Source organism: Lissotriton helveticus, chromosome 11 (assembly GCF_964261635.1).
Source record: "Lissotriton helveticus chromosome 11, aLisHel1.1, whole genome shotgun sequence".
NCBI classification, from domain to species: domain Eukaryota; kingdom Metazoa; phylum Chordata; class Amphibia; order Caudata; family Salamandridae; genus Lissotriton; species Lissotriton helveticus.
The window spans coordinates 1,105,906,008-1,105,921,782 of NC_136072.1; the positions used below are offsets into that span (position 1 = coordinate 1,105,906,008).

General features: G+C 43.4%; 1 protein-coding gene across 6 annotated transcripts in view; it reads left to right on the plus strand.

Moving 5' to 3' along the window:
- The window catches only part of LOC144792652 (uncharacterized), a 546,052-nt gene that overhangs the window by 210,589 nt on the left and 319,688 nt on the right, over positions 1 to 15,775 (plus strand). For all 6 annotated transcript variants that reach the window (XR_013602588.1, XM_078667796.1, XM_078667797.1 and 3 more), the window contains exon 3: positions 13,867 to 14,007. Coding sequence is in view for 5 of the 6 variants with exons in the window: in XM_078667796.1 (XP_078523922.1) it covers positions 13,867 to 14,007 (141 nt within the window). In the remaining variant the exon portion in view is untranslated. The remainder of the gene's footprint in view (positions 1 to 13,866; positions 14,008 to 15,775) is intronic.

Sequence of the window (15,775 nt, forward strand, 5' to 3'; positions counted from 1 at the left end):
CCTAATAGTAGCTCGGAAATGTTTCAGTAAATCAATACCCATAATAGCGTCAGGGGAGTTGGAGGAGAGCAAAAACGTTGTGTCAGTGGGATTGTTTCCTAGGTCAAAGGAGATAGGTACAGACAGGGGATTAGTGGAGGGCGTCCCATCGAAACCTATCGAGGTAATGTGTGAGCCAGACAAGGGTGCCCTTGGAATCAGTCGTTTTGATAACACACTACGTGTCGCTCCAGTGTCTACCAAAAATGGAGACTTTGTACCCAGGACCTTAGCAGTGACATAAGGACCTTGCTGGTCAACACAGAGCTCGACTGGATCCCTCCCTTGCCCCTGGCAGTCCTATGCAGAGTCGTGAGCATTGTTGCCATCGGACTGCTGGTACTGATTCTGTCGGAGGCGGTCAAATGTGTTTGGTCTACCTGACCGGTCATTGGTGGTGTCGTGGGTCTGTCCTCGTCCCTGCCCTCCAGTTTTGGGGCCATTTGCCATGTCCTTCGTCTCTTTATTTTTAATCAGTTCCCAAAGGGCTAGGCATTGAGACTTCCAATGTCCAAATTCTTTACAGAATGCACATTGGTTCTCATCAAGGTCGGTTCGTGGAGCGCCAGGGGTGGGGTTGCGGTCTCTAGGGGTCGAATTCCTAGGGGCATTTGACTGGTAGTTTCCCCTATACCGTTCCCTCCCGGTGGTCACTCCCTGTAGCTGTGCGATCATTACTCGTTCCTTTAAGTCCTTTTTCTTTTTCTCAGTTGCCCTTTCGTTCTCGTTCTTTTGGTGTTCGTAATACTGAGCCATCTGAAGGATAGCTGCAGGTTTAGAGGCTCCCCAACTACTTTCGCTAGTCTGTAACTTTTGGGAGACCTCTTGCGATAGCCCCTTTACGTAGTTCTGCACGAATAGGTGTTGTCCGGTTGCGGTGGTCATGTCTTGGCCACTGTAGTCGGAGAACACTGTTTCAAATCGTGAGAAGTATTCTGAAACGTCCTCCTGAGGTTTCTGGCGGCATGCCGTGACTATCGACCAGTCTACCTTCTTTTCTGGGATCAACGTTTTTAGCTTCTGCACTATTTTGTCGGGGAGTTCCAGTATGTCTTTTACAGGTTTCTTTCCGGGCTCTCGCTGTCTATCTAGTTCATCGAGTTTTGTCCAGGTGTGTCCGAACAGATCTGTGTGGTCGGCTCTCCGGATTTGCTTCCACACATCAGCCGGCAGACACAACCCGAAAAACAAATCCATGTCCGCTAGAGTCATTATGGTTGAGCCCAAGGCGGTGCCTAATTCGGTATAAAATGCTGTAGGGTTCTTCAGGCAGGGTTTGTCTAAAAGTTAAAATATCTTGCCGTACCATGGTTGGTAAACCCAGTTGTACACAACCCTCCCTTTGGCATCTGCATGGTTGATATCATCGTTTGTTCCCTGACCTCTTGGGGGAACCCAATAGGGGGCGGCTTCTCTGATAGGCATCATGGTGTTGGCTGCTTCTGATGAGGGCTCAATCGTCTCAGAGACTGTGATCTTGACCTCTGGTTTCTGTTCCGCGAGGTGGCGGAAGACCTCAAGCGTTTGCATGAAGAGGTCCGTCACATCGCTTTCAGCCCCATCTCCGACATCGACCCTTCTATATAGAGCCGTCACTTTAGCAGGACCCTTAGTCTGGTACCTATCCTCATACGCGTTCAGGGTGTGGTAGCTGAACCGTAAAATAAAATGCCGTCTGTGACTACCGGCATGCGAGTTGTGCATATTCATCGTATATTCTTCGCTCTCCTTCCGTTCTACCAGGGTTTTTGCTATTTGGTCGATTCCATCCCGCTCATCTTTGCTCAACCTATTTGGTCTGGCTGTTAGATGCCTGCTGGTCTCATGCTCATCTGCTGTTGTTACCAATGCGGTTGGTGCTAAGGCCGTAAGAGCCGGGGCACTAGCGCTAGGGCTACCCACACCTGCATTTTGAACTGGTGAGTGTTGTGCTAGGGGTTGGCTGGGAGCATAAGGAGGAGGCATGTAGATAATTGGAGGACCGAGCAGTAACTCGTCATTTGCCCGCTGTTTGGAGGGAATCTCCGGGTAGAGCGCAGAGGTGGTCCTGACAGGGCATTGACCTGTCAGTCCTGGTTCTTGCGTTTGTTTAACTTCCTCTCTTCTTCTGATTTCTTCATCTAGTTCTTTTGCGGCCAGATGGGCTGCTTTGCGTAATTCTTTCACTGTTTTTACTTCCTCTCTTTTCCTGCGATGGTCTGCTTCTTTGCGCCACATGCCAATACTAACGAGCATAGTGGGCGTTACCTTATTTATTTTTACAGCTGCTTCTAGTGTTTTTATTTTATTTTCATCAAAAGAACCTATCAGTGGCCACTGACTTTTAGCATCCCTTTTTGTATATTTATGCCATAACTTACTATAAGCTATAGCGACTAGTCCTTGCTTAGTAAACATGTCCTTATTAGGGGTGCCTTCCAGTGGTGCTGGATGGTTCATCTCTAATAAGCGGTCCGGGTTGACCCAACTATGAACCAATGGGGAGAAGATAGGCATGACGGATTACAGTGGGGGGCAAAAGCCTGCACTACCTATCTTTTCACTACTTGCAAAGACTGGACAGAATATTCTATTCTACGCTATTTGCAAACAGGGAATACCTCCAGAAAGAACCAATTCCCAAAACAGTCAATGTTTGGGCAAACAATCAATCAATGAAGGAGCGAAATAGGTACGACGTGTTAAAGGTTTGCGTTACCTACCCTTCACTATCGGCAAAGGGAGAGAGAATATTCCTATTCTTCCCCGTTTGTAGACAGAGAAGATCCTTAAGAGAACCAACTTCGAACAATTCAATGCTCGATTCAATCAATCAATCAATGGGGAGAAAAAAAGAATAGGCACGACGTGTTAAAGTTTTGCGTTGCCTACCCTTCACTATCTGCAAAGACTAAACAGAGTATGGCGATTCTGTGTTTGTTTGCAAATAGAGAATTTCTCAGAAACAGTCAATAAGTAATACTAGTATTTTCAATCAATCAATCAATTTCACAATTTTGTCGTGTGTCACGACCTTACCCGGACCGCATGGACAGTTTCTCGCCTTCCGCTTCCAGCGCCCGATCGTCCTCTATTCTCTGTTGCTATCGCGGCACTCCTGGTGGTTCCCAGTCAGGACCGTAGATCACTCGGGAGAGGTCTGCTCGGAATCAGTGAAGTTCAGATGATCGGCTGTCAGACGAGGGTCTATCGGACAGGAGCTCTTCCGATCATTGCAGTCGTTCACTCTGTCGTCGGGACCTCTCCCACTGGATCCACGTGTCGCTGATGGGCCCCGCGTTTGGGACGCCAATTGATAAAGATCAATTTACAATGGTCAGGCGATTTCAGTAGTTGTTTCCTAAGTTAACTTTGCCCGGCGTAAAACGCCTCTAATACCATATAAAGTTATTCAATAAAGAGGCAGGCGCTGGAGACTGGAAGGCAGGAAACAAGTTTTATTCCGACGGAGTGGAACACATCAGATCGGACAACAAGGTATCGTCTCGAGGTGCTCTCCCAACCTCTCTGAGACCTGGTCTTTTATACACTGGTTTAAGACATGTGAACGTCCTTTATTACAACAGGGACATTGTAAAGCATGAGAACGACATCACCGGCACTCCCCCCCCCCCCAGTTCCAGCCCCTTCAAACACATGACAACAGTAGGGGCCCTTTCCCCTCATATGATTGGGAGGGGGCTATCACGCAGCTGAGTGTTCTGCCGATTCCTTTGGAATGTGTGCGCCTGATCGAATCTCAGGGGATGGGGAGGTCGTGATCAATAGTGGCTCCTTTCAGGAAAGGCGAGTGCATACAGTAATGGGCAATAAACTGTATCCTCGGGCTAAAGGATGACCAGCAGTCAGTGCTGACGTTCAGGCTCAGAGGAAGGGGTCATCAAAGGAGGGGTATTCATGGACGGAAAGGAGGTGTTGGTCAGGTGCGGGGTGCGATTCCCTGGGACAGAGTCATGGGAGGGGAGGGTTCATGACTTGTGCATGTGAGTGCGGGGCAGCCAGGGTGCGCGGGGAAGGCTTGCATGGTCAGGGAAATGTGCTGACGGGCGATCGTGAACAGGGAGACCATGGTACCTAAAATGGCTGTCGTGTATGCTCGTACGTGGGTCTGCAAGATGGCGTAGATAATGTTTAGTACACGAACTAAAATTCCACAACAGTGAAAATAGCTTTTGAGGGCTATTCCCTTTTAGAACAAGCTGACTTTACATTTTTACATGCCCTACTTTTAAATACCATGTACCCACCCTGCCTTGGGGGCTACAAGGCCTACATAGGGGTGTCTTATTCATATTTAAAATTAAGGTTGGTACCTGTCAGAAGGGGTTCACCTTGACATTTTGCAGTGCATGTTTTGCACTGTTGCAGTCACGCTACATAGGTAGGCCTGAAGTCATGTTTGCACTACCACTAAAGTGGATGGCACAATAGATGCTGAAGACCACTAGTGCCCTTTAAGTTCCAGGCTCTGTATACATTTTGATCCATACACTAGGGACACAAAGGGAGTGGCTCTGCATTGCTTAGTAAATCTCGAGTAACACAAGGCAGTGCAAGTCGCTGCCTTGCGGTTCCCTACCCGAGGGGGGCATTCCAAGGGTGGATCGTGGGTGTTCCCACTCGTCGCCCGTGGATTTTGGCGCAATGCATCAAAATGCTAACTGTCCCCAGGGAGGCATGACGATGAGAAATTTGTATATGTCTCCTCATTTGTTTTTGCAGATTTATATAGTGCGAACTCGACCCAACGGTATTAGAGCACTTTAAAAGTGCACCAGTTGCTTTGCAGATGGACACATTAATTTTTAGACACAGGGAGTCTAAGTGATTGGCCCAGATTCACAGGATGTTTGAGCCTCCCGCCAGACTTAAACCTGGTTCCCCAGCTTCAAAGCCATGCACTCTAGCCATTTAGCTTCATCCTCTCCCTCTTTTCACATCTGCTGCATTCTGCAGCACACAAAGAAATATGAAAATGTCTTAGGGGATTGGTTTTGTACAGGAAGATGCCCCTTCCTGCACAAAAACAATCCTGCCTACAATTCAGGCACCCTTGCACCATGGTGCAAGGGTGCCTGCATTGGTGCTAGTCAGCAGTTTGTGCAGAGGCAGAGTGGAGGAATACACTGTATACTGTTAAATACAGAACATTCCTGCTGTTTCCCTTCATACAGCGCAGAAAGATGGCTTGCTGCTTTGGTTGCATGAATTTTTGATAAATCTGGCCCATAATGTAAACTGTTTGCTGTCCTTGCCAAAAAACCCTGCATGAGACAGTTGCAGCTATTTGGTTAAGTGGGATACATTGTGGTGTAGTTTGATCTAACTTAGTTCAAAAGATACTTATGAGTTTGGTATCTTGTTTTCAAGGTGAACCTGTCCGCAAAAGTCAGGAATACACTTTGTACCATACACTTTTTTGACTGCAAAGAAGATATGTAGTTTGAGTTGCATCCCATGTTGTTGGGGAAACTAATGTCTGAGCGACGGGAGTAGAAAGAGTATTAAGTAGGCCTAAAAAATAACATTCCATTCTCTCTGCTGTCGGCTTTTAATTATACAAGCACTGTCTAAGTCAGTATCAACAGTGGTGGTATGAGTCTCTATGGAGCAGGAAAACACAGGTAGCGAGGGAGAGAGAGCGGGGCAGGTAGAGAGAGTGGGGCAGCAACCATGTCAGAAGTGAGTGTGTGGGGAAGTGGTGTGAGGTGAAACCGAACCATGAATCCCAGTTTTCAATTGACAATTTGCTGAACAAATAAATTGACCTATGTAGGAAGTGGGAATGACAGAGAAACTGGAGAGGGTGTGGATTTAGGAGCATAGACGAGAGAGAGACTGGGAGAGAGAGAGAGAGAGAGAGAGAGACTGAGAGAGAGACAGAGAGAGAAAGAGAAAGAGAGAAAGCGAGAGAGAGAGAGAGAGAGAGAGAGAGAGAGAGAGAGAGAGAGAGAGAGAGAATGGCTGCTAATGGAGCAAAGGAAGAAAGCCGCAAACAGTGCGAGAGACATGTGGAAAGAGGGAGGGGAGAGATCAAGGACAGTCAGGTACTTCCATTAAGTTAAGTTATATGCTATGAAAACTAGCACATAGCTTCCCAGAATCCCCTGACCAATCACAACCCTGCCTTACAGCCGCATTGTGATTGGTCTGACCACTGTGGTTCGGCACTCAGACAGGGGTTGGCAGGCTGCGCATGTTCTCTAAGGAGGAGGAAATGCAGAGTGCGCATGACACTTTGGCCGTCCCGAGAAGGTCGGCAAAGCCATCATGCGCACTTTAGGTGCTTTCACCACTCCTCCTCCTGTGATGCGGGTAACCTCCCTCCCCTCCACTGCCCCCTGGCTTCAGCGGCAAGCTGAGTACAGAAAACAAAATGATAATAATGAATATTATTATCATTTTATTTTTTTGTATTCAGCCTGCAGTTCAAGCAATTGGGTGATGCTCCTCCGCCTTAGCGAAAGAGCCACCACTGGGTTACAGTGCTGTCTGTGGCAGGCAGCTAATAATGCCTGTGGAGAGGATGCAAATAGGATAATGTCCACATAAATATACATCTTATTCAGTGATGGGCCCATATGATGTTGTCAGGATATCCTAGAAGGTAACAGCTCCATCCCTAAAGAGGAAGATCTCCTTGGGTTAAACATTTCAAGTATTAAAGTGTTATTGTGAAAAGTTTTACACAAGACACATTGTCAAACACAAACATGTGTATGTTATGTGGCATGTGTCTTAAGCAACTTAAAGAGAGGCTTAACTGAAAGCAGCGCTTTAAATGACAATGTGAAAGTGTAGGTGCTCACTGCTTAAAATGCATGTTTGCTCCTGAGAATGTCTCTTCTCAGCTGGAACCTTAACACTCCTACATTCATGTCCTTGGAAGTGTGAGGGTTATGAAAGCCTGGGATAAAAAACTGCTAAGGGTTAAACATTAGGTCCTGCCTTTAGGTGTAACTGTTGTACGTAAACAGTTTACCTTTTATTTTGCAGTTCTGTGAAATTCTCGGTGTGAATTTCACACCCGTTCTTAAACGTTTTACCTGCGTGTTTGTGAGCTTTTTTAACAAGAAGAGACAAAAGATGTTACACTTTACAGTGTGTTGCTCACTGCTTTAAATGGACCGCTACGGTCCGGTTCTTTGTGCCTGCACTTCTTCATTTAAAAGGAAGTGTATCTGTGCTTCTCAAAGCCCCGGCAATACATTTGATGGGAGAGGGCCCGCTCTTGGCCATCACGGAGGGTGGCGTGTCTGGACCAGCGTGTGCGCGCCCCTGGGAGCCTAGTCGGGCCTTCATAATGCCTTATAGCTAGCTCAACCATGCATTTCTCTTCTTATAATAAGGTCCGTATGGGCAGGCAGCATTTACTAGATTTCACTAAATACATGTGGAGAAAAGTAATCCTCTTTCCTGCCATGTGGCCCTCGCTGGGCTGAAATGTAACATAATTAATTAATTATCTGCAAAGTAACGATGACACTGCTGAGTCCCCCCTAAGGACAGCAGAGCAGAATCGTGACAGTGACAGACACTGGTGCATATTTCCTCTCAACAAATTGACAAAACTTGGGCAGCACAATGACACCAGGGCCCCCACCGCCATCCTTTTTCCGGCCTGGCTCTGACAGACTGAAGAGAAACAATGTAGGTTGATCATTTGTTTCTCTTCAGTCAAAGGTCAGCAGCGGGAAGAGCTCAATGCAGGCTGCAGACTGCTGCAGCTGCTTTAGAGAGTGACACACAGCTCTCTACCGAATTGCTGAGGGGGCCCCCTTCAGATACTGAAGACTGAGGGCCCCCCCCTCACTGCGGGAGCTGCGGGGGTGTTTGTTACACCCCTGCTTATGCGCTACCTCCAGCAGATCGATAACACCAAGCACACAGCTCTTACAGATCACATCAATGCCAGCACAAACAGCAGCAAGGAAATCTTTGCTATCATCAAGGATTTCTCCTCGCCTCCTACCGCCTCCAGCTACATCTCCCCCTCACAAGACCTTTGCAAAAGCTCTTGGATTTCTTCTGTCACAAAATCACCTGCATACACGGCAGGGCAAGGCACATACACCTGCTCAGCACCAGGATACCCTTGCAGGTGATAGTGTGCTTTACAAATACACACAACCTAACATAACAAGGCAATACCTCCTTCTGGGGCCAGATACGAGTCCAAGCACTTGAATTTAAATACCATTGGGGGCTGTGTGCAATTTTATCTCATGGGCACGAGATTGCAAGTCATCAGCAGTCTCCAGATCTCAGTTCTTCTGTGGGTAATATTTTTCAAGGACAAAGTGCCCAGATAGAATGTTAAATATCCATCATACTTGCTATGATTTGTTCCTCTTTTGTCTGAGTTTGTCAACAAACAGTTCAAGAGACAACAGGTCACTGGTTTCCAACTTAATTTTAAAGAAACATCTGATAAATGAGGCCCGAGTATACATGGGGTTTGACAGGGGACAATTGACGCAGCTCAGGCTATGTGCAGCAATAGGTTCAGAAGTTAAAATACCAACAAGAGCCCTGCTTGTGGTATTAAGAGATTAGGGGCCTGTTTTAGAAGTTTGGCGGACAGGGTACCCAGCCAGAAATGCAAAACTGCACCTTGCTCACTAAACCCTTGGTCCTCCTGTCGCATTTAAAAACAGGCAGACCTTAAGTATTGCATCAATATAGCCCCTATGGCTTCGTCCATGTTTAATATGTCCTTTGACAGATGTCAGAGGAAGGACATTACACCCCCTGCCCTATCTAGGGTGAACAGTGTAAAGTCTTTTTTTTTCTGTCCCTCACCACTTGTCCATCGCCGTCCATCCATCCCGCCCTGCTGAACAGAAAGGAAAAGTAAATAATGACCCCCACACCTGGGGCTAACTCCCAGGGTGTGGGGGGGGGGGGGGTCATTATTTTGTTTTTCAGAAACAAACTCCTGCTTTGGGAGTTTGTTTCTGAAAATAAAAAATTTGTAAAGGTTTCGTGGATGGCCATCAAAACACACAAAAAACTTTTTGTACAGTGAAAGGAACCACTGTGATGGCTTTCTTTTTAGTTTACAAAAATGACAACTGCTCTTTGGACGCACTCCTTCAACTCTTCCACATTCAAGTCTTTCTTTTCCACATAAGCCTCTTCGGCCATGTCAAAGATCTTTGTGAGTGGTCCAGTAAGGTCTAGTAACCTGTCTTGGCACATTCTAAGACCTTTATCCACGCCCTTCCTGGAATCACGGCCTCCTTTGCCAATGAAGGCCAGAATCTTTGCATCAAGATCAGGTGTCATGACTATTTTATTGGCCAAATTTGTACGTGGGCACTCTGAGTGCAGACTCATTCTAATATCCTTGGTGATCTGTTTGCACCACCACGTCTCAACATACTCTGCCACATTAGGTGCAGGACTCCATTCAGGAGCAAGAGGATGCTTCAGAAGCATCGGATCAAACATTGATTCTCCAAGAGGATCAGCTAGAGATCCAAGGCTAACAGCCTTATCCTGATCCAACTGTCCTGAGGGCTTAACCTTCCCAACATCCTCTTCCTCTGATTCAAAATCTGAGAAACAACTTAATTCAATTTCCACACTTCCTGAAGAATCATCACAAAGGATGGTAGTTTGTTTTCGACCACTCTTAGGCCTTGTATTTGACCTCAATCGACCCTTACACTGGTCCCCTTGTGTGTCCTCTACACTTCTGGTTTCGTACAACTACGAAACCCACAATCTGCCAAAGCAGTTTTACTCTTTTTATTCTTTGATTGACAACACACACACAATCCTGTCACTTTCCGATGTGATGCTAGAAACTGACAACGTCCAATGTCACGCACATGGAATTCCGACGCGGCCCAGGTGACATCAGTAGAGATGAACTGCAGTGAAGGTGCATTCAGCCTTCTAGACTGCACCCCAGATGGCCGCCGGGACCGCATGATGTCAAGATTATTGTAAAGGGCTCCTAACTCCCCAAACGCCTCGCGACCGCCAACCTCTTCGCACAACTGTAACGTTTTATTTAAATTATCTCAAACCGATACCCAATTCATTAAATGATCGGCGATCATTCAAGGACTTGATAAATGATCTCAAGTATAAAAACAAAATGTTCGCACATGGGTTGCTGTGAAGCCTCTGCTCGCAAGCCGACTACGGAAACCCCTTTGGTTTTTTCCGCACTGCTGGCCTTAACGAATAAACATAATCCTTACCTAGAAACTACCCCCTCCTTTTAACAAAGAAAAGGTCATAATTATTTAAGTTGATTAGGTTGCCTAAAGACACCTATCTATGCAGACTACAGAACATGTGACTCAAATAAAAGCTACCTTATTAAATAGGAATTTTGTTATAGTTCTATATTCTTTAAAGGTGTTTCTGTGAGTGGTGCAATAAAGGAGATTGCAATAATGTTAGCCTCCGGTCTTGACATAAAATCTGATAAATGGCTTGATGCTGTCAAACAGGTAAGGAAACGCTGGTGTAACGATAACATAAATACAAAGGTTCCAGATAATTTGTCAAGCTGCTGTCTCTCCAACAATTTCCCTTTGCTTTTTGGTAAATGCTTGTAGAATCACTGAACTGCAGGGACCCTTCCACTGTGAAAGTGGTTATTCTTTGGGACAGCCTTATGGACTATGATGAAATGGGTGACCTTACATTGGTCACCCCACCCAGTGGTCTCAAGACAGTAGTCATCTTTTTCCCATGCTATTCTGTCCAATTTACCAAAATCTGGCCAGCTTGGGAGAGCTTTACTTTTGCCACAGGACCACTGCCTAGGAGTTCAGACCATCTCACTGAAGGCAGAATAGAACTAAGTTGATGTGTTGTATGGATAATAGCCCAACCCCAAAAAGTGGCCTGACATCTTCACCCCTGGCAGCAAGCCCTTTTTAAAGTGCTTTGGTTTGGACACCCTTTACAGTGCTGCAGAATTTCAGAACCTTCTGACAAGTCCCTTTTTGATCATACTCGTATTTGTTCCAGTCTATTTTTTCCCAGTTTAATATTTCTACCCACTTCCTGGTTTTAGTTTTCTGTCCCGTCTCCTGGATTTTTTAGTATACAGCAAGGCAAAATACTGTTTCCCACTGTATTGGAACACAGTCAACGTAGTATTGTTCACCAGTTTCATCTCCCGTTCCTCACCTCAATTTTTGTGCCTATTTTTGCTCTGATGTGGCTCCTCCATATTGAAGTTACACTGAGCCTCGTTTCTGTCAGGTATGTTTGTTCCTCCTCCATCATCACTCTTTGCAACTTTTCAGTTTTACTGAATCAGTATTTTAAAATGTTTGATTTACCCACTGCAGTCCTTCGGTAATGTTGCATCACCCTTGATAGGCATATGATACTCCAACTCCATGCATCCGCCATGTTAGTCCTACGGTACTCATGAAGCACCAGTTGCAGTTCTGAAATACTTCTGCATTACCCACAGCAGTCTCATGGTAGTGCATGTGCAGGTGATGAAAGGTTCCATCTTGGATTGGTGTACAGTTGAAAGATTACATCTTGGAATTGTGTGTGGTTGTGCACCTATGTGCATCTGTGTGTGTATATCTTTGTGTGTGTTTGAAAGGACCAATTCTGAGTTGAAGTACTGTTGCCAAAGGTTTCATTTTGGATTGATATATGTTTACTGAAAGGTTTTATTGTGGACTTAAAAAGTTCTCTTGAAAAGTTCTATACCAGGATGTTGTGTGTTAAAATAGTTCACCTCATGATGGCGTACGGATGCAAAAGGTTCCATCAAAATCTATATCTGTGCAAATGTTCTTCTTTCCTTTTAGTTTAGTGTGTGGTTGTTAGATTTGTGTACAGTTGTGAAATGGTTAATCTTCAGTTGATGCATCAGTGATGAAAAGTTCAATTATAGTTTGTTTGGTCATAGATTTTGAAGATGTGTGTGGTTTTCACAGTGTTGGTGGCTCGGGGCACTGAGATTGTGTACAGTTTGGGAAAGGTTCCATGTGGGATTGGTGTGTAGAAGTTGAAATATTCCATATTGATTGTGTATGCAGTAGGTATTTGAGTCTTGGAAGCTTTTATCTTAACTAGTGCTTTGATGCATAAGCAATCCATGTGGATTGCTGTCCGGTTAGGGTAAAACTCCATTTCAGATTTAAGTTCAATAATGTTATGTTTCTATGGATGTGGGTGCAGTTGTTGAACAATCCCTTCCTTTATTCCTCTGTGATTAATTAAAAATGCCATCTTGGATTTGTGTCCAATTGTTTATAAGTTTTTACAATTTTTATGCAGTTGTTGAACATTTTATGTTTGGTTTGTTCGTAGTTATTGATAGTGTCTTAGATTGGTTTATAGTCGTTACAAAAAATTCCATTCTGTATTTGTGTGGTGGTTGAATAGTTCAATCTGTGTTTGAGACAACGTTTTGGAAAGGTTTCAACTTGTACATCTATGTTGTCATTAAAAGGTTGCTTCTTAGATCTTTTTGTGGTTGCTCCAAGATCCTATCTTTGAACATCATTTTACCAGGGTTACCTAATCTGAATATTTTTGTGAGTGCTAAGGGTTCCTCTTGAGTAAAACAGGATCCTTCAAGATCTGAAATGTATTCACAAAAGAAAGAAATAGCACTTTCATTTGTATTCTGGATATGTATACAAGGGAACCTGATGATTGTGTACAGTTTGGGAAAGGTTCCATGTTGGATTGGTGTGTAGAAGTTGAAATATTCCATATCGATTGTGTATGCACTTGGTATTTGAGTCTTGGAAGCTTTTATCTTAACTAGTGCTGTGATGCATAAGCAATCCATGTGGATTGCTGTCCGGTTAGGGTAAAACTCCATTTCAGATTTAAGTTCAATAATGTTATGTTTCTATGGATGTGGGTGCAGTTGTTGAACTATCCCTTCCTTTATTCCTCTGTGATTAATTAAGAATGCCATCTTGGATTTGCGTCCAATTGTTTATAAGTTTCTACAATTTCTATGCAGTTGTTGAACATTTTATGTTTGGTTTGTTCGCAGTTATTGAAAGTGTCTTAGATTGGTTTATAGTAGTTACAAAATTCCATTTTGTATTTGTGTGGTGGTTGAATAGTTTGATCTGTGTTTGAGACAACGTTTTGGAAAGGTTTCAACTTGTACATATATGTGGTCATTAAAAGGTTGCTTCTTAGATCTTTTTGTGGTTGCTCCAAGATCCTATATTTGAACATCATTTTACCAGGGTTACCTAATCTGAATATTTTTCTGAGTGCTAAGGGTTCCTCTTGAGTAAAACAGGATCCTTCAAGATATGAAATGTATTCACAAAAGAAAGAAATAGCACTTTCATTTGTATTCTGGATATGTATACACGGGCAACTGATGATTGTTACTGTTCTGAGGTGTTGTTGTTTATTTACACGTTCTGTATCTGTGTTTTGCCTGTCTACGAACATGCATGCATGATGAAGTAACTTATTGTTTTTCATGAACCTATGAAAGTATATCGGATATATTTGTATGGTAACTGTAGCTTTGCTTTGAAAATAGAACTATAAAAATATCCAAAGTGTTATATAAACCACATCATTGTGTTTAAGCAAGAGCACATGTTGTTTATTAATACACCTAAAACATAATAATACATTGACTGAATAATGTGTCCAAAATAAGCACCCTAGCATAAACTTGCAGTAGCCAGTTGCCCCCACAAAAAGCTGCTCACTCTACCAAGTGTGAGCAATAATAGGAAATGCACATTAAAAAGGAAATCTTAAAATTGACTATCCAGAATTGTAAATTAGCCAAAGTTTCAATTATGTGAAGCCTGTTATTAACATTTTTGTGTTATTCTCTGACAGCAAAAAAAGAAGCCTCGGAAAATGGCCTTAGTTCCCCAGGAAGAGACACTCCAAGACACAGAGAGTTTTGATTCTCCCTCACAGACGGAAAGAGCAGCACTTATAAAAGAGTGGGTGGTAGTGGAGAGGACAGCTTTGTCAGTAAGTGGCAGCAAAACTGCTTTTTCCTGTCGCCTAAAAGTATGCAGAACTGGGACATTACAGCAAACTACTTGATAAACAACTCCTGTATTAATGTGTAATTACATAACATAATATTGTGTATGTATGTGTGAGATGCCATATTTTATGAGTAGATCTTTTGTGAAAAAAATAAATATTTGCAAATGAAGTGCCTTAAACGGAGGGACTCACCAAAGACCAGAAATGTATTTCCACTAAACAATTTTGGCCTCCACCTTTCATAGGTACTACAATATTGTTTGTTCAGTGACAGCACAGTTGACACTGCTGCCTTTTCAGAAAGCATCATGAGTGAAGATTCCACCTGGGATGTGGAATTCAGGCAATCTGGAGATCTCTTGGGATATGCAATTTCACATGTTCTTGTCAGCGATAGAAAGCCCACCTGGTTGCAATGATTTCAAATGGTACATCCAGAAGATTTCTCTGGAGTCACATAGTTCTCCCTTTAAGATATGTTCCACAGGGAAAAACGTCAAATCTGATAGCAAATGGTCTACAAGGTTCAACTGATTAACTTAAGGCTGAGCAAGTTTCTTAGTAATTAATGTTGATTTGTGATTTCTGTAGAATGTATGCTGTCATTCACTGTTTGGCATATATATTGTTCTTTACATCCTTAATATTAACACTGAATCGCATAAATGATGCATGTTGTTCGACATGTAAGATGCTGTCTCATGCCATAGGTTCTTACTGTAATAGAATTTGTTACTACTGATGTTTGTAAAAGTATTCACATGTGATGCACCTTTTAGAATCGCAGTAATAACCCCTTGCATTTGTTGCAGCTTATTTGAGTTTATCTCTCATGATAAGAACTTGCAAATTTGGAGCGCTGTGATAAACATGAACTGGAGGCTGTGGAAAGAAAATTTGTCGATTTTCACAGCTGAAATATAAAATATGGGAAATGTGTTGTTGCATTATATTTTTGTAGTTAGGAGCTGATGAAAGATAGGTAGCCATAAATAGGACATGTTTCATTCTACTGTTGGTATTTCAATAAGTGCTTCCGTGGGTCACTGCAAAGACTTGATCATTTGTTGTTGTATGATATGCAAAGGCGACAAATAGATAGACATATAGATGCAGTAATCTTACAAGTTTCTGTAGATGACCTTTACAAGTGTACTCTTTGCAGCCGATGCATCCTATTCTTAGCACTTTGCTATAGATTATGCCATGCTTAATGTGGCATGGGTCAATCCGGACTTCCTGCTCCAGCACATTACCGGCGCACTCTGGCCTGGCGCGCCTGAAGACAATCCCAGCTCCGGCATGCACGGAGCTTCTCTTTTGTAACCACACCTAATACGGAATCCTCTTTGAAGGATCCTTCTCAGTTCTCATCCAGGGGATACTCATTAATAGTCATAATCTATAAATAATCCCCGTCCATGTGCGGGATCCCGGAGCATATAGAAAAAATAATATATATATATATATGAACAAATTTATGTTTTTAACAATCAAGTTTTACAATTTTGTGGGTTTTAGATGCATCATATGAATTTATGCTTTTAGCCTTTTAGCAACCATCTTTTATGTTTTTATAGGCGTATTTATGAATCCTATGTTGATGTATTCCTACTATTTGCCTTGTATTGATTGTTAACATATAGTATAAATTGTAAACTCTTATTTTCGTAAAACCAGCTCTATTTGCACAAATTTCGAGTCTAAGACATCTAGGATGGGCAATATATACCCGGATGTCACACCA